Source organism: Barbus barbus (assembly GCF_936440315.1).
Source record: "Barbus barbus genome assembly, chromosome: 21".
Taxonomy (NCBI): Eukaryota; Metazoa; Chordata; class Actinopteri; order Cypriniformes; family Cyprinidae; genus Barbus; species Barbus barbus.
Window position 1 is genome coordinate 333,941 of NC_136749.1, and position 26,769 is coordinate 360,709.

The window sequence follows — 26,769 nt, forward strand, 5'->3', positions numbered from 1 at the left end:
TTCCACATTGAAAGCATGAAGGCTGTCTTTATAGATGCTATTGTGAACTTAAGTACGATTTGAACCATGCCAGTGCACTTCCACTAATGCCAACAAAGTGCTCTAGTCTATTTAAAAGAATGTTGTGGTCGATAGTGTCGAACGCAGCGCTGAGATCCAGTAGCACTAATAAAGAGATACAACCACGATCAGATGATAGAAGCAGATCATTTGTAACTCTAATGAGAGCAGTCTCAGTACTATGATACGGTCCAAATCCTGACTGGAAATCCTCAGATACCTTTTTTTAGTATCTTTGACAGAAAAGGGAGATTGGTCTGTAATTAACTAATTATTTTGGGTCAAGTTGTTTTTTTTTGTTTTTTTTTAAATTAGAAGCTTAATAACAGCCAGTTATTGGGACATATCCTAATGACAATGATGAATTTATAATAGTCAGAAGAGGATCTATGACTTCTGGAAGCACCACTTTTAGTAGCTTAGATGGAATAGAGTCTAACATACACTGCCCTCCAAAAGTTTGGAAACACCCCTGGCAAAGTGTGGTTTTGGACGATATCAGCAGAAATCCTTATCAATGACCCCAAGCACACTTCCAAGCTGTGCAAATCCTATTTGGAGAGGAAACAGTCAGCTGGCATCATGTCTGTCATGGAATGGCCTCCCCAATCACCCGACCTCAACACAATTGAGCTACTATGGGAGGAACTGGACCGTGATGTCCGTAAGAAGTGTCCAACCAGTGGGAATCATCTTTGGGCAATCCTTCAGGAGGCTTGGAGTAATATACAATATCAGGTCGATGTCTGAATAAACTGACAGCTCGGATGGCCAGATTATGCAGAGCTGTAATAGCTGCTAATGCTGGATATTTTGATGAGTCTGAAATTTTAGTTTTAGTTTTTACTACATGTATGTTTACTGTTTATGTAATAAAATGTTTTCGTAGTTTGTGTTGTCCCTTATCAGTGCAAAATTATCACAAATGAAAAAGGATTCATACCAATATTGTCCAAAACCCCACTTTTCTAGAGCGCTTCCAAACTTTTGGAGGGCAGTGTACACGAGGGTCCTGACATGTGGTGTCTAACCCCAATAGAGTTCAGAATGTCTATAAATGCTGATCAAAATGCATCTTTTTCCTCATCAATAAATTCAGGCGAGATCATGTTTGAATTCATTAGTTCATCAGTGAGAAGGTCTGATGGCAGATGCAGTCGCAGCAAACAGCACAAAAAGCCATGTGAATGAATACACACTGCCTGTATGACACTTTCATATGAGCAGATTACCTCAGTAGAGATCGATAAACTACTGCTTACATGTTTGTGGATGTTTTCAGATCATTAGTGCTTTTCTGCGCTAATGTGTGCTTTTCTGAAAACTGTCACAGTGTTTAATGATGTGAGTTTCATCTCGTCTTTGTCACGGAATAAAACGTTTGTCAATTAATGATTTTAGTCATATTTTCATTAACAAAATCAACACCACTAATGACGCAGTGAGACTGATGGATATCATGAAGAAAATCAAAAGAATAAAAACATCTTAATGTTCTTTAAAGTTCATTGTCTTTATGCAAAGCAAAGTTTCTGTTGGTTTTGTTAGTTAGATATGAGATGCACAGGAGGCTCATCTGGACCACCAATCCTCTCAGTGTTCATGTTGATATGTGTCACACTTATCAGTGTCGCTCCTGATGTTTATGATCCTCTCTTTCTCTGTCCCACAGCTGTCTGAACGCTTGCACGTACTGCAAAACAAAACATGCCAGAGGCGATCTGGCCAGTTACCCCATCGAGGAGCTGGTGGAGAGAGCCCGACAGTCCTTCCAGGGTGAGTCTGACCTCTGACCCTCACCAACTGCCTGTCTGATGATCCATATATGTCCTAGTGACCCTCACAGCATACGAACGTCTGTCTAACATTTACTCTGGTGCTGAATGAAATGTAAAAGTTTGAGTAAGTGTTTAGTGTCCGTAATACTCGTAAGCCAGTGCTTTTCTGACAGTAACTGAAGATCCTCAGCCATTGATTCCCCATGATTCCTCTCAGCCAATCAGCCCATGATTCCTCTCAGCCAATCAGAAGCTCAGCCATTTGTGTGTCATGCTGTTTTATTTGTGCAAACTCCTGTACTGTTGTGAATTATTTGCGATGGTTTTGCAGTGTAACATTAAGCCACATGGTGAATGATTGCAAAGGACTAGTTATTTGGACACAAGTTTCCTCATGAGATGGATTTGGTGCCAGTGTCTGTATGAGAGAGATGAGACGGCATGCCAACATAATGTCGTTGATTATGTGAATATGTAGTTTTGTTTGGAATGTGCTGTTTGCGTTCGTCTCCAATCTCCTGTCATGTTTCACGCAGAACACTCCCTAGAACAGATCAATGGGTAATATGGCAACGCTGCTTAATACACTTGCATTCATACATTTAGTTTTTTATGATCATGATGACCGCTTTCCATAACCGAACAGACACCTGCTCATTTCAGCAAAGCTGTATGAACAGAACCGCACTGGTCAGCAAGTTATATAATGTGTGGACACACGTGTAAACTCCCTGGTGTTGTGGACATGGCTGTGTTTGACTGATCTGAGCTGAGGGAGAATACGGCTATGACTTCAGCTGTTCGTTCATACAGAAGTGCATTCAAGCAGCTGAATGAACACGTTTCAAGACTCACAACTGGGAGGAAGTGCTGTCAGCCGCATGGACATTTGTACTGCTGATAGATGCTTTTTCATTCTTGACGCTTCCTTTTATTTATTTATTATTTTTGTAAAGTAAATATTTTGAGAAAATGGTTGCCCAAAGTGTTGAAAGGTTAATTGCAAAAGTTATGGTTAATATTTGTTGGTAAATTAAAGGATTAATTGACTAATCAGAAAATAATTGATAGCTTAAAGGCAGAATTAGTCAGGTTATAATGGTCAGTTAGTGGATCATCTAAAGTCAGCTGGACGTCTCACGGCTCATCATCAGTGTTCCTCAGGACGCTGTTAGTGGTCAGGACTGAGAGAACACGTCTCATGACTAGAGGAAGTTTGTGCTGTTTGAGCGTCAGTAAGTCATGTCTGAGCTGAGTTGAGCGAAGGTGTGTGTGAGTGTGTGTGTGTGTGGTTTCTGCTGTGGCTCTGTGTGTTTCTCTGTTCCTCATGCTGTCGCAGCAGCAACACTTTTACTCCACGTTTCCTCATGTTGACTGTCTGGATCTGACAGAAACCACAGTCTGATCGTGTGTGTGTGTGCGTGCGCGTGTGTGTGTGTGTGTTTGCGCGTGCGACACACAACTGCGTGATCAACAAGCGTGTGCATTATTGCATGTTAAACTCTGATGCTTTCGCTTTACAATATATTTAAAGTCAGCTGTTACTAAAAGGAATTTAGAATGTGTATGTAATATTAATGCAATTGTAAAGGTTATTTTGTGAAGATATTCATACGTAGGTGCTGTATAATTGTGTGCAGTGAGTGTGTGAGCAGAAGCCTGTAGTTTCTGGAGCTTATGAAGCACACAGAGAGTGCAGATGTTTGTCAGAGCATGACACTTGCTGAATTCAAACACAGTGTCGTGTCGTTAGCCTGGATATTCACTCTGATAGGACAGCTGAGCTCCTGCCACAGCCAGACAAACTCATGATGCTGTTAATAATGTCCTAAATGTGTCTGTTCCCGTGCATCATACTGTGCATGCCTTGAATCGACTTGAGCCGTGATGCTCTTCTAAATCTCCTCCTGAATGCTAAGCGCCGAATGCTAATGCTCAGCCGTGTCACCGAACTGAGGATTTATTTCATTTGCACTGAACTCTGAGCAGATTTCTGTGGCTTTATTCAAATGTGATGTATAAATATAGCAGACTGAGTGGCGTTTCAGAGCAGCGGGTCTGAATGATGTGAGTGAATGACTGCAGACCAAGCTGGATCTTCACTGATGATCAGAGATCTTCTGACCGCCACGGCTGAGCTCTCCTATCTCTGTCAGCGGCAGACGGCTTTATTTCATTCAGTATAGAATAATTGTGTTGCTCTGAGACGCTTCTGCTGTGGCTTTAAAAATTATTTTTGGCAAGCAGCAAAAACAGACAAGACTGTGTCTTAAGATGCAAGTCAGTTAATATTAACTTGTGTAAAATCAATATCACATTTGCAGTCATGCTGATATTCTGGAAAAACAGCACTCTTTCTCATGAGATATGTTATAAATAAAAACATTAATTCAGGGGTCTTTTCCCTCTAATTTGGTGGGCGTTTTTATAGTTTAGTGCCGTTTTCGCCCCAAGCTACTGTTAATGCTTGACCCGCCTCCCTGTCTTTAATTACCGTGGTTAATTACACTGGCCTTCTGTGTGTTAAGATTCCCATCAGCAGCAATCGATTCATTGATTCTTCTGAGTCAATCTGAGACTTCAAAGCCTCACTCAGTGCAGATCTTCATGAATTCATCAATCAGACCATCTGATCTGAGATGCAGTCAGTTATTACTGAAAGTGGAAAGGGATTCCTGTCACAGAGAAAGCGTGAATGGATAGATTCATAATGTTTCAAACTTCTGGCCTTCAGCTCTTTGGGAAAATAAATGAATACATTGGTTTGACTCCCCTTGATCTAGATCGTGATCCGAGTCCAGAATCGAGGCTGTTTGTGGTGTTCTTCTCTTTCTGGCTTTTACTTCATGATGTACATCAGGTTTCTTCATCAGCTGTTTAACAGTAGCAAAGATGCTGTTTTGTGGTCGTTGTCTGTGAACAGACTCTCAGTCCGGTCCACTCTCTCTAGTTCTGGCCGACTGTCTTCCCGCAATAATGAACATATGGTGGAGTGGTGAACATTAGGGTTCGACTGAGTTTGATCTTCCTGGTCTTAATGATATTTGCTGCTCTTCCAGTCCTCACTTTCAGGGTGATATTTGCTGGAGGATTATTGATCGTGGTGGTAAGCGCAGGCTAAGACGAACATATCGACAGCCTGTGAAACAACCTTGTCCACTGATATGGCACTTAAAGAAGTTATCATTTATTTAGTGCTACTCATTTATTCATGATCGTTTGTAAGCCAGTCGTCAAGAAGGCTGCATTAAGAATGAGTTTGATCTAGGGATGCACAATATTAGATTTCTGCCGATATCTGATATACCAATATTTTTCAAATTATTTTGGCCGATTACCAATACGATATATATTTCCCGTAGTTTTGAAACGGCACCAGGCCTTTCCTGTGCGGAAATAATAAACATTCATAATCCATTTAAAAAATATTAAATATTACTGAATAAATTATTTAATTTACAAGTGTCATGTTTGTGATTTTTATTCATGTAAGCTATAGCTTGACCTTTAAGTCAAAATAGATGAGTAATTTTATTACATCGATACTGTTTTATTCAGAAACACGCCTATCTTAATGTTATTTGTGTATTTTGTTCATTTTATTACAAGTAGGCCAACAGCGCCCCCTCAGTAAATAAAACGCTAGACACCGTTGACTCTCTCGCGCACTGCATTCGTCGTTCTATATATGCATTCTTAGATAAAATGTGGCGATCCAAAACAGTGACTAATCATCATTCAGGCAAAAGTTTGCTTCAAGAATGACCACACTGCTGACGTGATCTTATCACTATCGCACCCGGGCACATGTGAGCTGTCGGTGTTATGGGCAAGGCATTTTGGCTTTTTCTTCAAATCGGCCGATGTTTACAATTTAAGCGTTTATCGGCCGATACCATTCTGATAATATCGTGCATCCCTAGTTTGATCTGACCGGTTATCAAGAACCAATCCTGCATTCGGTGCTGTTGAATGAGCTCAGGAGGATTGTAAGACCGTCGAGTACATCAGACTTGACGAGTGGAACTCAGTTCTTCAGGAGTTCCTCATTTGGAGCGAGAGCAGCCCTGTTTATCTCTGATGAGCATCGTAAGAACGCTGTCCTTACGCTGTAGAGCTCGTCTGTGGACGTGAGACTGATGAGACGAGTCCAAACGCTTCAGCGTGAACCTTGACGGCGAGTCCAGCGAGCTTCAGACCGGGACGGCTGTGTTTACTCGTCATCTGGGCTCTAGCGGTAAATGAGACACGCTTGAGGAATGATGGGCCTCAGCCTGCAGACACCTCCAGATGTTCTCCATCACACTGACCCTAAGAGCTGCAGCTGCCGCAGTGTTTTACACTGACAGTCACATTCATGAATCTCCAGCATCCTCCGACCACAAACACACACAATACTGACTGTCTTCATCTTCAGCACTGCATCTAGTAGTTCTGGTTGCTGTTCTGTTAATAATGTTTAGTACATGTTTGTGTGGACACGTCTTGCGTCTGCTGTTCAGTACACTACTGAGTGCTAAAACTGAGGAGCAGCTGTATGCCTGGAAGAGTCTGTCTGTGACGTTCATAATTAGACACAAACACACCTGTAAATGTATGTGTGTGTGTGTGTGTGTGTGTGTGTGGAGCAGCACATCTGTGGCTCTCGGCGGGCCAGTCAGTAAATATTTGAGAGCAAATTTCATTAACGCTGGCCACATTCATGTAGCTCTGTTTGTGAACTTCAGCCTGAGATTGTTTAACCCTGTCTAAGATCAACACACACACACACACACACACACACACTCCGTTATTTTCTGGCATAAAAACATTCATTTAATTTCTTTTAATTAATGAAAATTAAACTAATCTTATTTTTTTTTGGAAAATAAAGGGATTTAATAATACAATTAAAACATTGAAGACATATTTTATGAATATTCCTTAGGTCCTTAAAAATAAGGTTTTAATAATTTTAGTAGGCTATTACGTACATTCTACTGAACAATAGGAATATATTTTCGCCGCAATGTCTACAATTGAAACCAAACTTTTATTTTGACGGGTTGCTTTAATACCTTTACATTTCTGTGTGTATATGATATGATATGAGGATAATTTTACTCAAATGAAACGGTCAAATGCTCATGAAGTGACTCTTCTGGAGTTCCTGAGATTAATATCACCGCAAGCCTCACGCACGCTTCTGTACGAGTAGCAAACAAAACCGCACGCCTGCGCCATACATTAACACAGAGACAGGCAGAAGTCATAGCTAAATAGTCGTTTTGCGGCTTAATATTTACAAATACTAGTGGGAGTGGGCTCACTTGTGTGTGTGTGCACGTGTGTGTGTGTGTGTGTGCACGTGTGTGTGTGCACGTGTGTGTGTGTGTGTGTGTGTGCGCGCATCGGGGGGGAACTCCGCTGTGCGCGATTCAGAGAACGTGAATGTAATGTAGAGACAGAAATAACATGCCGTCGTGTAAATAAGACAAATAATGCAAAGGTCATAGTACACTAAGACTGAAATGTTCGTGTGCGTTTCCGTTTTCTCCGTATTCCTCATCCTTTCCTATCAAGATGCATGCTACGGATGCGAAAACGCAGAAAATCGGACCTTATCTTTTTTTTTTTTTTTGTAAATTTTTTTTTTTTTTTTTTTTTTGATGGACGAAAGTTTCGGAGGCAGTGTGCAAACGTGATTGACACAACGTGAGGTATTTTTTTTTTTTAACGTGCGAAAATTTCGGACCAAAATTTCAGACTCTGTGTGCAGGGACCTTAAGGCTATTTAGTTTGTTTAATAAAAGAACAAGGTATAGACCTGGTCTATTGGAAAGGTAACTTTAAATGACTTCTGTTGTGATCTGGCGCTATAGAGAAAATACAATTTAAATAAAATGAACTTGACCTTCAAGGGGGGCGGGGGTGCCCTCCTATGATAATGGCAGAGGAAACACTGTACTTTCACTGTCACAGTGTAATATTCAGCATTAGTGTAGGACAGACATTGATAGGTTGAGGAACACTGTGCCGCACACACGAGACGCTTCAGTGAACCGGACCCGAGTCCTCAGATGCTGATGCTGCTGCATGTCTGTAGGCTTCACATCCCTGTACGTGTGTCCAGCAGAAGCAGGCCTGAAGAGCTGCGGTCACACTGAGGCCTTTTCAGTCATGGTCCAGTTACATCGTAATGCATCGTGACGACTTGAATTGAGATGTGTGTTCTGATGTGAATTGAGGGGTCGCTGTGATGGACCTCTGCCCTGCAAGAACAAAACATGGAAGAACACAGCTCCCTCCAGTTTCAATTACACGCCAGCACAGTGAACACTGAGTAGTGCACACTTTGATCAATACTCCGGGGCGCTCTGTCCCGCCGCGGGTGTCCCATGGTGCGTTCTATGCAGTGGCTGAGAACATGCGCTGACAAGCAATCACTCAGCTGAAGCTTGGTTTCACACAGGAACATGCGTTCATTAGAGCTGAAGGAAGACGGTTGGATCCGGTTCTGTCCCAGTCACGGGATGTTTGGAGGGTCTGTGTCTCAGCTGCTGCTGTACGGTTTGAGCTCCTGAGTGTTGATGTGTTGGGCCGCAGCTCTCGTTGTTTGAAGGAGATTCCAGTGTGTTCTGCTGGTTCAGTGATGCCAGTAACTCACGTGTAGTTTGTAAAAGTTTTTCTCTTATTATGCATCAAGCTCGGCTACCAAATCTGACCTCAGAGACTACGGAGAGTAGTCCGGACTGCTGAGCGAATCATTGGTACAACCCTCCCCGGTCTCCAAGAGCTGTACTCATCCAGAGTGAGCAGAAGAGCTGGTAAAATCACTCTGGACCCCTCACATCCAGCACACTCCTCTTCCGTCTGATCGATGCTACAGAGCGGTTTCTTCCCTCAGGCAGTCCATCTCATGAACACTTAACTTGACAATATACATGTAGCACACAACACTATTTATACATTTATTTATTTAACACTCATACTCGTTTTCATTTCCTTGCATTTGTACATAACATACCTGTACACACTTCTAATACCATCTTGTCTGTTTTGTATATTGTATTTTTTTTTCTTTAAAGTGCCCCTATTATGGGTTATGAAAGGTTCATATTTTGGTTTCGGGAGTCCCCAACAACAGGTTGACATGCATGCAAGCTCAAAAAACACTTTCATTGTCTTATAATATGCATTTATTTTTACATTATTTGCTCAACGACTGCCAAACGATTTGCTCCACGATTCATTTTTCCAAGCCCTCCTCTAAGTGACGCTGATCTGCGGTGATCGGTCGAGTTCATTTAAAGCCGTGTCTGAGCGCAGTGCTGCTTTGTGTACAGCGTTGCTGGGGAAACGGCTCCAAAAGCTGCACCTAGTAGCAAAGAATGAATTTGCATTTTCATTCAGACCAACACGAAAATCAAGTTTCTCCAGGTCTGCGCACGCAACAAGTGATCGGGCAATATGCTGATGTTTCATATTGACTCAAAATTAAATGGCTTGGGATTCGTTTTAAAAACGACTTGTTTCAATGATTCCGAGTCGACTCTTTTGAGAGACTAATCTTATACACGGTGCACTTTCAGATTTAATACTTTGCAGGATGTTTTCATTCATTTAGAGCTGTTTTACACACTGCATGAAAGATCATTTTCAAAAATCCATAATAGGGGCTCATTAAATATTTTTGTATATTGTTATTCCCTATTTATTATTCTATTTTTATTCTTTTTATTATCTGTGTTTGCCCTGCCACTGTCAGTTTGTGCTGCGGAAGCTTCTGTCACCATGCGTAAACATACCTGGCAATAAAGCTCTTTCTTTCTGATATCTCTTTTCATATTCATTATATGTGCCTTATCTCTGTACACTGGAAGTTTCTTTAACCAAGACACTTGTGTGTCTAAGCATTCTTGGCGGCACATCTCATTCTGATTCTGAGATGATGTGCTTGACTTGTTCTCCTGTCAAGTCCCAGGAGTTTCTCTCCCAGCATCACTGTGTTAGTGGGTTGATTTTCTTCAGTTTTAGCTTTGTTTTGTGCTGCATGAACGTGCTCCCAGTCTTTTGGTGAACAGTCATTGTGTGCTGAAGCCACAGATCCAGGAGCATGTCACAGCAGAACAATCAGAGAGGGGCCGTGTGTCCTCTGTTCCTCCCGCTGTGGTGGTGTGTTGAATGGGGCGCTCGTCTCGCAGCAGGCTGATTGTGGATGTTGTGGTAATTCCATCTCTGCCAGGTGGCCCTCGAGTGTCTGCTGCAGGTGGATCCACCTGCTCTGCCCTCTCCAAACACACCTGATCCTCCTGTCCTGCCCTCTGTGTGCTCACTGCTGGCCCTCAGTCACTCCTCCTCTCTTGTTCACGCTCCTATCGCTCGTTTCCCCTGAACTATTGAGACCTGAGAGCTCTTGTGGGAACTCCTTCAGAATGCACCATTCATCTGACTGAACCAGTTGTCTTCTGTTTCACTGCCAGTCATTTAGCTGCTGCTGTTTTCCAAAGTGACCTGTAACACTTTGTTTGTTGTTGCATTTGCTATTTTATCTTTTAATTTAATTGGATAGTAGAGCGAGGACAGGGAGCGACAGGCAGGACAGCATTGGAAATGGTGATACAGTTCATGAGAATCCTGAAACCAGTGACCAGGGTCAGTAATTAACCAGGATTTAGGGTGAAAACACCAGCAAAATTAGTAAAAATGCTCCAAACTTGAGAGATGACACAAAAATGTTCCTGTATGAGTTTGTTTTAATGTTAATGACACATCACGTAATCAAAAGTGATTGTTTTCCTGAATATCAGCATTATTGCAAATGTGATTTTGATTTTGCACAAAAGACTTGCGTTTTAGAAACTATATTGTCTTTTTTTTTTGCAAACTAAAGTAGTTCCAAACAGCCGCAGCAGAACAGTTCCATCTGTTACTGGATTTTGATCAGTAACAGCCTATAGTGTTATAATTGTATCCTAATTGAATATATTGAAAAGAATTGTCCCCTTTGCTGGAAAAGTTAACTTGTGTCTGTGTGCGGGATCCTGAGCACCGCTGGGCCTCTCGGGTCTGAAGCGTCAGGCCGGCCCCTGGCCCGTGTGCTCGCAGTTCAGCTGCTTCTGCTTGAGGGCACTGCATGGTTTAATTATGTGTCGGTGAGGTCAGAGGTCAACAGCACAGGCGACCTCAGGGTCTGCTGCAGTTTGTGAGGGGCCAAGTCAAGTAAAGGGCCACCTTTATTTCTGCAGCACTTTATACAAGAGAGCTTGTTTCAGAGCAGCTTCACGGTGATGAACAGTGAATTAACAGAATTAGTTTTGCAGACTTCATCAAATCTGAGACGAACACAAACCCTGCTGTAGCAAGACAATAGTGCCGTTGTTCAGCTCGTCAGTTCAGTGTGAATAACTCTAATTCATCAGTTATAAATCAAGTTGAATTCTACGGTAAGCAGCTCAGATCAGCGGAGGACCGGAGTGTGTTTGTGATCTGTGGATTCTAGGCTCACATCTGATCTTCTCCAGTGTCCTCCTGTAAACCTCTTCCTGTGGGTGTGATGTGATGCAACAAACAGTAGGTGATTTGCACGAATAGATTGTACTGATGATGCTGAGGTGACAGACAGACTGATGGAGAGGTGTGTGTGCGCATGCACGCGTGTGTGAGGTGAGAGTGTGTGTGTGTCCATGTGTTCGTGAATGTGTGAGTGCGTGTGTGCGCGTGTGTGTGTGTGTGTGTGTGTGTGTGTGTGTGTGTGTGTGTGTGCGTGCGTGCGTGTGCGTGTGTCCATGTGTTCGTGAATGTGTGAGTGCGTGTGCGCGCATGTGTATGTGTGTGGGTGTGTGTGTGCATGTGTTCGTGAGTGTGTGTGTGTGCGCGTGGGTGTGTGTGTGTGTGCGTGTGTTTGTGAGTGTGTGTGTGTGTGCGCGCGTGTGTGTGTGTGAGGAGCTGTTCTAGGGGGGGGGGTGCTTCTTCTGTCCTCCAGCAGGGGTCAGCAGTGTCTCACACTGATGGCTTCATCTCTCTCTCTCTGTCTGTCTGTCTGTCGTCTGTTCAGGGTCGTTGAGGTTGGTGTGACACACTACTGCTCTGTGAACTCTCATCTCCACCTTCACCTCATTTCTCAGTTCTACGGCTCATCTGCACATCTGCTCTCTCTTGCGCTGTCATTCTTTTTTCTTGTTCCTCTTGTGTTTGTGAGGTTGGCTCTTTTTCTTTATATCATATTCAGTAGTACATATATTAAACAGGAATGTAATCAGTAGTGACAGATTTATTTATTTATTATGGCAAGCAGTACATGATAATGTAGTACTTTAATGTAGTATCATGCATATTAAATACAGTACATGAGTGTGGCTTTTCAGCAGTTACACACACAGGAAAAAAAATCAGTGTCTGTATGAGTGTTTGTATGAGAAGCATGTGCAGGATGTGTGTGTCATTAGAGGGGAGTCCCATTCACTTGTGTGTTTGTGTTTGTTTACATTGGGGTTGTTTGTGCGTGAGCGTGTGTGTGTGTGTGTGTGTGCTGATTTGGAGAGGATGATGTCAGCATGTGATTTAGCGCCGCCTATCATGGATGTTTGAATAAGATCATCAGACACACACACACACACACACACACAGGAGCACATCAGTCTCTCTCTGGATGACGGTGTGATCAGACTCTGTGTGGCCGCTCACAGATCAAGTCTGATCATTAGTGTAGTTCAGTGGACACACACTGTCTGTTCTGTCATTTCCTCGCCTCATGTTGAGGTTTGAGTTTGTACCACAAGGACAGATCTGTGGAGAATAACTGTTTTATGTATGTATTTGTTTATACTGCAGCCACATTCACATTGGTTGTCTGTAAGTGAGCGGCAGATGTTCTGCTCAGAATCTGCTTTCATGCACCACAGAAGAAAGAAACTCATACAGGTGTGGAGCGACATGAGAGAGTAAATGATGACAGCTTTCATTTGTCCATGATCTTCTTTCATGTCTCCATTTGTGCATTTGATCTTATAATGATCCACACTAAATAATGAATAGCAATAATAAACTTTAAGCTTCTCAGACTAAGCTTCTGTTTTTTTAGTCTTGGTGTGCAGTCAGAGAAAGCTGGGAAGTTTATGGATTAGCTTAAGTTGGAGCTTCATTAACATGTTGATGGTGTGTCTGGTGCAGATGTGACACAGGTCTGTATGAGTATAAAAGTATGTTTTGTTGAAAATTAAACGTACTGTACACAGAGTTTAATGCAAATGCATGTTAATGAGATCCATAGTTAATGAAACGTTGACAGGGCAGCGGTTCAAAGCAGCAGCTTTAAAGAATGAGATCTTTGACTTCACACACACACACACACACACACACACACACACACGTGTTCATGTTTAATGCTGCTTTAGCGTGTTGTTTTGACACGAGCTGTGACTGAATGGAAACATTCACTAATTGGTTTGTGGTTGTTTAGCTCGTTTAGTTTGTGTGAGAATCTGTGTGGTTTGTGTTCTGAGAGCCTGTTTGACAAACGTGTGTGTGCTGATTGTTAATGTGTGTGACTTTATTATCCTGAACTGAAAGAGAGAGACAGCTGGAGTCCATAGATACGCAGAGAATGAGAGACAGGGCGTTCGACATACAGACGAGAGAGAGAGAGAGAGAGAGCTGTTGTTGGATTGTGCAGTGCGGATGGTGTTTCTCCTCAGCAAACAGCTTTAAAGGGGTCATATGACGTTGCTGAAAAGAACATTATTTTGTGTATTTGGTGTAATGCAATGTGTTTACGCGGTTTAAGGTTCAAAAATCACATTATTTTCCACATACTGTACATTATTGTTGCTCCTCTATGCCCCGTCTTTCTGAAACGCGTTAATTTTTACAAAGCTCATCGTTCTGAGAAGCGAGGCGTGCTCTGATTGGCCAGCTATCCAGTGCGTTGTGATTGGCCGAATACCTCAAGCGTGAGACGGAAATGTTACGCCTCTTACCGTATTGTGATGCCATGTCCCGGCACGACGAGAAAAAAAACAATAACTCATTATAAACGAGGCATTTGTTGCATCCAGTGGGGACATAATTACTGATTATATTGACGTATACTGTCTTTTTACTACCATGTCTGCATTTGTGATCGGAGAAACGACAAACAACAAGCACTACTGTAGACTGCTCAAAACTCGCGTTTTAATCGTCAGTAGCAGAAACACACTTACAGGCTGTGATAGTGTTGTTTTTGGCGGCCTGTTTTAATTTTAGTTTTAGTCTAGTCTTTGTGTGAAGCTGTCAAAACTATTCCATATTTCAAATTTAAGGTTAATGTTTTTTAATGGTTTTATTAATTCTTCATGGCCATAGAAACCACCAAATTCTCTATTTCCAGGTTTTCCAGGACTCTGTATGAATGGTTCGAGCTCTTTGACTAGAGCGCAGTTGTGAGAGATCTGCCGTCTGCTCATGTGATTGTGATGGTCACTGACGGTCCTGAGACCTGATCAGATGTGTTCAGAAGCCTCAGAAACCTGCTCAAAGTCTCAGCTAAACTTACAGATGGAGCGCAGATGCAATCATTTACATTTAGAAGGAGAATCATAGGCCCCTCAAACCATCCTTTAGCTCAATGTCACCTTTCACACTCTATCTAGTACACTAACCCCTCAGTAGCTCTTAAACACACTCTACAGATGTGTGTGTGAGATCCATAAGCCTTTGGTTTGGCCCAGAAACACAGCCTGTGTGTGGTGAGTCGTCTCCTCGCGGCTGATGTTTACCGCTATCTGCATGTCTCTGGATTCGTGATCTGAGGCCTTGAGGATTCTCGAGACGCCTGTGAGAGCCTCACCGACATCACTGGACATTCATATGCATTTCACCCATCCACAATCACCAATTGATTGATTGATTGATTGATTGAAAAATTGTCCATTTTGAAAACACCCTAGAAACCACCCAGACCAGCTCAGCATTGTGCTGTGAGGTCACAACTTAATGAATTTGTAGTGTTCTTCTGAAATAGAAGAGCATGGAGCTGTAAATGAGTCGTATGAGGAACCCTGAGGTACTAGACGCTCAGTGTGTTTATGGTCATAATCATTCATCAGACTCACTGCTGATCTAGGACTCAGGAGAAGGTGATTCACAGGCTAAAATCACTTTTAGTCTGGTTAATTGGAAAGAAAACAGTAAGCAGGGTTTTCTTGGAAAATTCACTTGTTAAATGAAGTAAAAGTTAAAAGGAGGTAAAAGACTAATAAAGGAGTTTCCAATTCAGATGCCTTTCATTAAAGCAATTATTTGACCATTGATATGAGATCCTTTGACCTTTTGTAATGGATGAAGACAAACCCTGCGATCCATTCATAAGGGCTCATCCCTATGCCCTAATCGCTTCAAATGGTTTAGTCTCCGGAGTGAGAGCTTTGAAGGGTTGAAGGGTGTAGAGGACCAATCAACTGTTCCTTGAAGTGCCCTTCTGCGTCATCATCCCGTTCCCACATGATATATCCCATTTGAAACGCACCGAAAGAGTGACCTCTCTTCAGAGAGGAAGGATGTCTGAGGTGGTTGTGTGTTTTCATCAGTACGTGGCCTTCTGTCTGCAATAGTGAATAGTGCTGGATATCATAGAGACATCAGTCTTCATTGAAACCACTTCCCATTAAGATGCTTCTCATTATTTCCATTTAGAAGTCTTACAGAAATCTTACAGACTGTGAAATCAGCCTGTGAGCTTGTTGATGTCTATAGCTGAGCCTGTACATGATAGTGTACCGCTACATGACAACATTAATTTCAGCACATGTACAGACTTAAACAGGACCCATTATGCCTCTTTTTACAAGATGTAAAATAAGTATCTGATGTCCCCTGAGTGTGTATGTGAAGTTTTAGCTCAAAATACCCCACAGATAATTTTTTATAGCTTGTTTAAGTTGCTACTTTTAGGGTATGAGCCAAAACGCACCGCTTTTGTCTTTGTCCCTTTAAATGCAAATTAGCTGGTGTTCCGGCCCCCTTTTCAGAAGAGGGCGGAGCTTCAAAATGCTCACTCAGGTCTGTGTCTATGCAGATAGGGCAGAGAGCGTCACAAATGGGCGGGACTTTTCCCTATGGTGACGTGTATCTAGGGAGAAATCTGGAATTACTTGTTCTGAGAGACGGTGATGATTTATTGTGATTATAAAATCAGAATCAGAATGAGCTTTATTGGCCAAGTATGTGTACACATACAAGGAATTTGTTGTAGTGACAGAAGCTCCACAGTGCAACAGAAGGACAGTAACAGGACAGGACACAGGTAATAACAACAAAATAACAGGAAATAGCCAATAACCAATGTACAAAGCAGCAAAAAAAAAAAAAAAAAAATACACAATATATAATATAGGCGACTATGTATGTACAGGTCAAGTATGTGCAAATTAGAAATGAGAAAATAAAAATAAAATAAGTGAGTGTGGTGAATGGATAATGAATTAGTTGTGTGTTCTACGTTTATTTATTGAGTGTTCATGAGCTGTATTGACTGAGGGAAGAAACTGTTCCTGTGTCTGGTCGTTCTGGTGCTCAGAGCTCTGTAGCGTCGACCAGACCGTAACAGTTCAAAGAGGGAGTGTGCTGGATGTGAGGGGTCCAGAGTGATGTTACCAGCCCTTTTGCTCACTCTGGATAAGTACAGTTCTTGGAGAGTGGGGAGGGTTGCACCAATGATTCGCTCAGCAGTCCGGACTACTCTCCGTAGTCTTCTGAGGTCAGATTTGGTAGCTGAGCTGAACCAGACAGTTATTGAAGTGCAGAGGATGGATTCAATGATGGCAGAGTAGAACTGTTTCAGCAGCTCCTGTGGCAGGTTGAACTTCCTCAGCTGGCGAAGAAAGTACAACCTCTGCTGGGCCTTCCTGACAATGGAGTCAATATGAATATCCCACTTCAGGTCCTGAGAGATGGTGGTGCCCAGGAATCTGAATGACTCCACTGCAGTCACAGTGCTGTTCATGATGGTGAGTGGGGGGAGAGCAGGGGGGTTTCTCCTGAAGTCCACGATCATCTCCACAAAACAATGAGTGGGTGGATTTTTACCATTACAGGCTGGTTGTTTTCACACACTGCAGCCACACAACTGTTCAAACACCTTATAAAAGTTATTTTAAAATTAATATGTAAATAATGATCATGACTTGTCCTACACCAGTCATTTTGTGCAATCTGATGTTCTCTAGAATGAAATTATCCCTCATCCTAAAACACCTGAAACTGACTAACACCTGATGCCGTTGTCCATTTAAAATGAAAGCGTTAGCGGCTCGTAAGACAGCACTCCTCATGTGATGATATGGGGGCCGTCCTCATTCCTCAGACCCCTGTCCTGTATTTAGCTCTGTCCTCTGGGGGTTTGCCATTACAATGATGGGATATTTGTGTGTTGTGAAGGTAAATTAAGGTTTCCATTCATTGGGTGAGCAGCTTTTTGTCCTGGGGCCGTTTTTCTGGCCTCATTCCTGCAAACAGCCTGTAGTCTTTCACAGAGCGCCACTGCAGATGTCAAACACACAACCTGTGATGAAAAGTCACCTCAAAGATGTGAGTTCTCTGAATGAAAAGGGAAAATGTTTAAAATTTCACAGAGCGAGGCGAGCAGGACCTGGCCTTGGCCTAGACAGAAGCACTCATTCACTCCGGTGAGGAGCGTGTGTTTACTCCATCTAACGCTTGGTAAATGCAGTCGCACAAAAGCACAGGTCACTGTCTAATGGAAATGCCAGTGAATCAGTGTTTGGGTTTGAAGGCATTAAGTGGAAACGAATCAATGCTCTCAGATCTTGAGACACACATATCACTGTTGATGCCATGACTGCATCTTTTCCTCATGAGCTTTGTAACTTACAAATGTCTCTGCTTGGATAATCTTGTGCATTAGATTTCACTTTTTCACTGAGCTCAGTGCAGGAGGATACCTGATGTGAACCACATGACTGGTGACTTTCAGTGATTGCTGGGACTAAACATAAGTAGCTTTCTGTTGATTTATCTGACATGGACATTTGTGTGTTGACCCTTGACCTGACAGATGATTGTACATCCTCTTCACCTGCTGTCCACGGCAATGACTGGAAGACATCGATTCTCATCCAAACACACAAGTAGATAAAGAGAAAAGCATCGTTTAAAGCAGAAGTTATCCTGCAGAGATCAGGAACGCCTTTCCTTGAAGTGACCTCAGGTGCCCCTTATTAGGTCAGCTATATTATTTGAGTCTGACATTGAAAGGTAATCCACTGAGTTTAAATCCAGACCATACAAAAGTCATTTCATATCATGCAAACCCTTTTTACTCTGTGCTCCTGAAGGGCTGTTCAGAGGTCACAGCATTCATAGAATGAAACGTGCCTGTCAGACACTTTACATGTGTATTTAGCACTGTGCCTCTATTGTGAGGGGATCTGAGAGGCACTGGCTGATTAGGGCCATTAGACCCAGCAAAAGCAGCTTGGGTTCTGGAGCGGTTCCCGAGAGCAGGTCGGGGCATGTCCTCTGTCGTCTTCAGGGAGTGTTGGGAGCTCTCTGACATTTCATCTTCTCTCCAGCTGCGGTAAATGTCACTTCAAGTCTGGAGAAAGATGTTCGCTTGACTGGGTCACCTCTCACCCCATATGTCAGCTTGCTGAGACCGGCCTCCTTTGATTGGGAGACGAGGCCGTGCTCGGGCGCTGGACCTCTCCGTCTGCTGTCCACTCAATGTGGCCTGAAATGATTGTGACTTGCTGTCATTCTCATGGAAAGTGTGTAGATGTTCATGTACGCTGTCTTCTGCTCTGGTTATTGTGCTTAAAGCCCTGGTCAGCAGAACCTCGAAGATGCATTACGTGCTGCTGAAGGCTCCAGATGAATCCGGTTAACCGTGATCTTATGCAGTCACACAGGTGTATGCACACGTTTGCCATGATTGCTATTGACCTGAGCGGATACATGTGTTGTGGCTGCTGTTTGAAATCAGCAAGATGGTAATAATCTATGCCATGGACCGTAGCGCTCACTTCACAGTGTGCATCACAGAGAGACGTGCTCATCACATTGAGTCCGGTGTAGTCTGGATGGCGACGTCTTACCTGGAGAGATCGTCACTCCATCACACAGTGTTCCTGACTCAGTGTTTGTGCTCTTCTGATGGTGAGATCTCCACTCGCTGAAGCGAGGAGGTCATTAATATCCCGTTGAGTGACAGGTTCCTGACACAGGATCTGTCAGAAAGCCCACCGCACTCAAGACTTGCGTCACGGACCCCATTCCACCATTAATCCATTTGCCAACTTTAATTTCACTGGCTATTCATCCTGTTTAACAGCCCTTTCCATCATGCAGTATTTATGGCTAACAGGAGCTGGAAAGACATGGAACGAGGGCGCAAGACAGCTGTGGATAGCTGGTATTGACAGGTGGAGAGCGGCTCAGACGCAGGGCTGATTGAAGCTGCGGGGGTCCTGCAGACGGGCTTTTAGCAGGGCATCGGAGCCACGAGGAGACCGAATCCAGCCAATCTCCTGTCAGCGAGGATTCACAGACCTGTCTGCCGTCTTCATGGTCCAACACCTTCCATTTAAACCTATTTGCGAGTACACGGAGGAGAAAACATCTCAAATGTGTGTCTGCGTGTGCCCTGATCAATAATTTAGCAGAGCGACATATTTTCACCTTTTGAAGTGCTCCCCTGGTGTTTTGATGGCTAGGAAAACAGCCAAATAGTGACAAGACTCACAGAGTTTGGAGTTTGTGATAATACCTGAGGAGCGTCTGTTGAGATGAGAGTAAAAACCGTGATGATGACGACGACATCAAAAGCTCACATAAAAGACAAAAGAGATGAGAAACACCAATGCTGAAGTTTACACTCCCTCAGAACGGGCCTAGAAAGAGAGCAAACCGAACCAAACACATCACGTGAGGTCAAAGTGCCTAATGTGTGTAAATGTCATAAAGGCGACTGACTAACGGATGAAGTGATTGAATGAACCCTCTTACGGAGTCTACACTACAGATGGAGGAACGGGAGCAGAGATAAAAACAACATTAAACTGCAGAAATGAGGTCAGCGCTGTTAAAAACAGGCCTCTGTTATCTCTGATTAGATGGGCGGCTCTGTGTGGAGGCTTCTGGGTAAAGGAGCAGAGCGTGGGCAGGGATGAGCTCTTTGACAGCTGATATTAAACATTAACACATCAGTGACTTTAATCAGAGCACATTTGCATACGCTGTCTCGTCTCATCGTCAAAGTATTCATGCACACTGGCAAACTCTCGCCCTCAAGACACAGTCAGACCTACTTATGAAGGAGGAGCCTCTCGTCTGGCCTCCGTCAGTGTCTTCATCTACAAGCGATCATCCATGAGAAATCTGGAGGAAGAATTCTCTCATATGTTGATTGTTTAGCATCTCGGCGGCCTGATCTCATGAATTAAGCTGATGGATAGAGCAGATCAAAATATTACTCACTAAAATGAGATGACAGTGTGTATAGTGACCTTGCAGAAGCAACCTGTCTGTGGCACATTTGCAGTTAGTTTGGGTTCCTGAATATACAGTGAAGGGCCTGAAGGAAATGTTCTTGTTCAAAATAGAACAGCTGAACATTTTTGGCAAGAGAGAGCTGTGACATATTATACCCAAAAATTCTTCATACAGTGGACTACCAGTAAAATTGTTAAAAATTTGGGATTAAAAATTTGATTTGATACTGTGACCTGAGCATGTTTTGTAACATACCTAAGTTATCTGACATTATCAAGATGGGTTTGTTCTGACACATGAGTTCTTATTTTAGTACCATTTTCTAAACTATTGTGAACAAACTGTGATAATGTGAGAAATGTTGGTGTCTGAATACTTTTTGGTTTGACTGTACTTTCAGCACAACAGTTGTTGTTTTAAATTAGCTTTTTAATTCCCGCCATAAACTCTGTGTGGTAATTAGTATGATGTAATTTATAGCTGCAAATCTGAGTCAGTTGAACTGCAGAAATCATGTCCCGCAAGTGAATGCAGCTCGGTCTTCAAGGTTTGCGTGTTTGGTTTCCATGCGTGGGATGCGTGTTGAGTAATGCACAGTTTTCCCAGGTGAGCGACAGCCATCATCTCCAAGCCTTGGGCATGAATATATTGATGCGTGGAGATAAAAGCTGGGGAATAAAGTGACAGGTAATTAAATTTGCCTCAAACGGAGTCTAATCAGGGGACTGTAATCAAGGTCCACTTCTCATTAGTCACAGCAACTTCACACAAACCAAACAATTAGCCTTCTTAAGTGTATCCCATACATTTGTGATACTGCTTTAAGCTCAGAACTCATCAGTGCTGGTCACAGAGCTGCATTAGAGCCAGTCCGTGAATTCTCCGTGTGCCACACATAGCAAATGACTTCATTGTTGCACTTGTGAATTCTACTTGCTCAACAGTAATGAAGCTTGAAGGAGCTTTCCACCTTCAGCAGAGTCACGGTGCGTGAATGAACTGTTTGTATGAGCTCTAGAAAGCTCTTTCTGGAACTCTGTTGTGGTTTTCTCAGCTCACAGGTGTAGCAAATTTTCTTAAAAGGGAATTGTATATAAATAATTACAATTAATTATGATTAATTACAATTATTTATATCGGCTGACAGTAATAACTGTAGCAGAATTAAATTGCCATCAACTGATCTGTCCGTCCGTCCAGCGAACATTCAGTGCAAGTTCGTATCAACTCTAAGAAAGGATATTTCCTTGGCCACAGAAAATACTTTCCTAAGTATTAATACATTAGAGCATGTAGTAAGGGTCAAAATCGTAAAGGGACTTTGCAAGGCAGAACCAGAAACTCATGTAATTTATGAACACAACTTTTATTAACTAAACACTAACGCAAACTAGCCTAACAAACAACAAACATGCATACGTACAATCACTCATACGTGGGGAAAGGAGCAAATGAGAGTTGATGGATGAAACCATCAGGAAAACCAGAGAATGCAGTTATGGAAAAAGTCATTTAACCACCGGAGTAAAACCATCAGTGCCGTTTGTAAAGGGGTCTATAACTTGTACTAATAACCTCTGTTTTGTTTAGTTAAATGTACAATACTTGCAATGCATTTGGTCGTGACGGGTGTCCGGAATGCAGTCTCAGATGAAGGTCTTAATGGTTTCAAGGTTTTGGATTCCCGATCACGTTCTTCCGGGTTGAAGAGTGATGAATTCCAAAGATGTTCTGAGGTAGAGATGTTCTTTCAGGTAGAAAGTGGAAAAAGAGTTAAGAAAGAGATCTGCTGAGGTCCGAGGATCCTTTGGTTGAATGGAAAGACAAGGCCGCAAGGCCTGGCACAAAACTTAACCCCCTGGGGTCTGAGGGTGTTTTGGGGGCCTGGAGAACTTTCGACATGCCCTGACATTTGTGCTTTTTTCAGTTTCTTATAAAAATATAAGTGTCTAAAGTCTAATAACATTGTAAACCGCACAAACTGGGCTACAATAATATGTTAGCAGCATGTTTATGTACATGATTGTGTTTTTGAGAAAGCAACGTTTATGCGTGGTTAGTGAAAAACTACAATTTTAAAGTCACTGAGATGGGGTTAGGGTTAGGGTTAGGGTTACGTGTTATTTAAGTGTTTCTGCTACTTTCCATGGATTCAAGCAGAAAAAAACATAATCAGTAGTGAAGGATCTTGTTTTACCATAGAATATCAGTGTAGTTGACCATCTGATGTTGGTGCAGCGCTCTCAGAGGAAAGAGTTTGAAGAGACTGAAAGTCAGCAGGATTCATCATCTGTGGTGCAGGTGTCTGATTCAATATATATAAAAAAACATTTGAGAGCATGTTTATATCAGGAGCATCTGTATATATATATATAGGTTTTGTAGCCATAGACTCACGCGTGCTTTGTATTATTGTAAAAAAAGACATTTATTTTTGAGAAACTAATTATTATTGTTTAGCACGCTATTAAAGTCTATTTTTGAACAGAGTAGGCTATTAATAATAAACATGTTCTAAACATACTTAGACTCGTAGCATTCTTCATGTTACAATGTACTCTCATATTACTTTTATTGTTTTATAAAGAGCATGAAAACATAATCGTGCCGTAAGAAATTTAAATACAATGAATTGCCCATCATATTCAAAACGTTTTACTGGATTTCAAACATTTTAGTCAGGAATTATAGTTTGGGGAAAACCCATCTATGATTTTGTAGTCATATAGCCATCCTGAACATCGTGTATGATTTTATACTATAGAAGATATGATTCTGCAGCCATAGACTCACGCGTGCTTTATACTATAAAAGGATGAACTTTGCACTATAAAAATATATTTTATATCTGAGAACTAACTGTTATCGTTTAGCACGCTATTAAAATATATTTGTGAACAGATTATTAATAATAAACGGTCTGAACATTCTTAGATGCGTAGCATTCATCGTGTTGTAGTTTGGGAACAGCCCAACTAGTAATGTGTTCAAGTTTGTCACAATAACACGGTAACTAATGCAGAAAAGAAGCATTACTTACTCGTCAGATCGAGCTTCTCTACTGCATGAAATATTGTCCTTCTTTTGAGGGAAATCCAGCGCGTCTTCTTCCAGAAACGAACAGTATAGCCGTGATGAAGGATCTTCTCACTCTGTGTTTATGTTGGGCGTCTCCAGGCGCTCGCGGGTCACGTGGTTATTTACATGTGAAGACGGGGGGGGGGGGGGGGGGTCGCATTAGAGAGAATGAGTTAGACGGGACAGACTGAACATCGTGTTGGTTTCATACGGATTACTTCATCACAGAATATTTGTGTTCAATATAACTTCGTTTGAAAGAAGACACTTCAAGCTTTCTATAGATATAACTCTCATGTCTGTGTCGAGTATTCGCTGAGTTACACTTCATTTTAGTGACGCGTTTCTGAAAACAGTTCTCGGAGACGGAGACAGAGAGCGCACCCTGTTTGTTTTCTTTATTCTTCAAAAGCACAAAGTTTAGTTGTTATTATGAGTGTATAAAAATAAAAGTAGACCCCTTACAGATTTGACTAGTGTATTGCTCTTATCTGAATGATCAAAAATGGCAGAGCCTTATCAGGAAAATCTGCCACAAAATGCATATACACGTTTGTCGACCCCAGAGGGTTAAGGTGTTCAGAAGAGTTTTAGCTCACATCTTCCTCATCCTCTTAGGATCTAACAGAACCGCAGACTGCAGGGGCATCACTTACGTGAGAGCTTTATCTGCTAAAGAGGTCACACCTCTGGGCAGTCGGAGAGCCTCTGGTGACTTGAACTTTTGGAGGGACAGTTTACGACTCTTTGTCTCCATGCATGGTAATTTGCATATGAACCGGATTGGACGTTGATATACAAACTATTAAAAATTCTTAGAAGACTTATGTTGCATAGGTATTGACATATAATATACACTCTCAATTAGATCATCTGAAGACGAATTGATAGAGACCAAACATGATATACATGAGGTAATATTAACTAGTGTTCTATCATAATCATGCATAAAACAGGATACGACACCCAAGAACAATAATAATATACACAATGACCTAAAGATATGTGTGTTCAGTCAAAGAAGGGTTTTTCTATGAATTAATAAGAGAAGGGTCCATTTTTAAGGCCTAATGTCTCTTTTTCCTAAGGGAAAATGAAGTGAGTGTTGCTCTGCCCGCATTCTTTTGACTTAATAAAACAAGTGTTATCAGACGGGTTGCCATGGAACCAGGGGCCTGGAGTCATTGACAGACATACCAGCACCCAGTATGTGTATTGGGGGGGGGGGGGGGGGGTTCTGTGACCATTTGTTAATCTAATAACTAATTGATTTGTTAAATCAAATGCAAATTTGTGTGTCTGATTGGTCCAAATGCTACACAGGTCTAATGAGAATTAGCATTAATTGTCTGTGAGAAATGACACTGGTAATTGGAATGATGGGTGATGCTCTTGAAGAGAATGGCTTGTCCTTAAGCGCAGGGCTTTTCTCTGGATAATCACGCAGATGACTTCATTCATCCTCTTTGCTTCTGTCCCTTCAAACCTCTCGCTCTTTCTCTTTTTCCTTCGGTCTGAGCTTCTCTCTGCTGGTGCTGTTGACATTTGCCCTGAAACTCTTCCTTTCTCCGTCTGTGGGCAGAAAATCGAGCGAGAGACAAACATGGGCCGGAGGGGATGAGAGTCCCTCAGAAGGTCAGACGTAGCCCAAGCGTCCCGGCCAGAAGCCTGAATAATTACGGATGCTGTATTTATGCGCTGGAGCCTGTGGTGTTAGTGGGTTTGACAGAGACGTTCTCTGGAAGAGCTGGAGTAATTTGTTCCTGAGCATCAGACGTTCATTTTTCTAAATCCCATTGAGTCGCTTCACTCGAGGTCTTACTCTTCACATATTTTTAACGAAGACCTTCAGACTGCTGAGGAACTGATCTCACGTCATGTTTTGATCATTTTCTCTCACATCACTGCAGGTGTTTCCTTTTGTTTTATGCTGCATGTGTTACTGTAGATGATGCATTCAAATGCTTAAATCATATAGCTCTCATACTGATCTAGCACTGAGTATTAAAGCAGTTGTGCTCCAGTCGTGAGAGATTCCTCAGATCATGTGTGATGTTGAGGAGGTGTGTTGGTACTGTATTAAGTATTTAGATGCAGTTTCACTTGCTGGACCAAAAAAAAAAAAAAGCTGAAAAGTCGCAGTATGCATATTGATTGAGGAACCCGAGACACACATCTAGAAGAGAACACCCTGTAATGTTAGCTGACTTCTCATATCTTAAGAAGGTTTATTTATTTCTGTTTTACTCTGTTTTTCTCTTTTGATAGCCGATGATCTGGTACATTGTGGTCATCGGGTGCAGTCGCAGCAGTTGTTTCTGGATCTCACTGAAGCCCCCACCCTGGCGTCTTTCTCTCGCCTGCAGGAGGATTTGTGGAGGGGGCTCGTCTCCTCCATTTAAAGCCCACTAATAGGCCCCATTGTCCAGCCCAGCACTCGGCAGCTGCTGCTTTGTGCCTGCATCCTATTCGCCGCTCAGTAAAGAACTGGCTCCAGGTAGTGAATAGTCAAGGGTGCAGCTAATTTACCTCCCCGATCTCTCCCTCTGACTTTGGGGGAGGAAAGCCAGCTCCCACAATGCTTTGCATGCAGCAGCTGAACAAAGAGGCTCAGTTATTATCTTTCTCTCTTTCTGTCAAACCGGGGAGAAATCCTATTAAGTTTTTATTTCTCACCTCTGTTGGAAGAGGCCAGGCTTTTGTCAGTCCATTTTTTTCATGTCGCTGAACTTGTGACGGTGAAGAGCTTGAGACTGAGTCACCAGATGCAGACGCCCTCAGACCCTTGTGTGCTTCTGGAGAGAGGCAGAGATCTTCAGACAGACCTTAATCCAGTAACTGCACCAGATTTGAATAAACAGAATTTAGAGCAGAAATATCATCACTGAATATAGTGAACATTCACACGGTTATGATGGCGATATATCAGCATTCTCTTGACTCTTGAAATGGTTTGACTAATGCTTTTAATGCAGTGTTTGGATATTTAGGGTTTCATGCCCGGAGGCAAGTCATGTCGAAACTACACCTATAAACAGCCAATCCCTGATAAAACAAAATCCCTAATAACCTCATAACTGTATGATCAGTGAAGTCGAAAAGTGTTATGAATCTTTTTTTGGATATCTTAGTCTATGCTCTAATATGGCACCGTAATAACCAACGTTACATTTTCACTAATAACTCCAGAGGTGTGTGTGATAGAATCTAAATTCTTGTTTCTACTGAATTTTCTTACCCTCCCTTCAGCAGATGAAGGCTGTAATAAGAATATTGTCTAACAGTAGCAGTGTTGCACTTTTTTTTTTCATCAGTTTGAATTACTAAACTTAAGCAAGTAACTTAATGCATATAAATTCATATCTCCGTTTCTCTATTTCCTACT

General features: G+C 42.2%; 1 protein-coding gene across 2 annotated transcripts in view; it reads left to right on the top strand.

Annotated features, from left to right (window-relative positions):
• LOC306887292 (threonylcarbamoyladenosine tRNA methylthiotransferase-like) overlaps positions 1–26,769 on the top strand; it is a 266,928-nt gene that overhangs the window by 129,100 nt on the left and 111,059 nt on the right. For both annotated transcript variants that reach the window (XM_079444918.1, XM_079444919.1), the window contains exon 8: positions 1,733–1,836. In XM_079444918.1, coding sequence (XP_079301044.1) covers positions 1,733–1,836 — 104 coding nt within the window. The remainder of the gene's footprint in view (positions 1–1,732; positions 1,837–26,769) is intronic.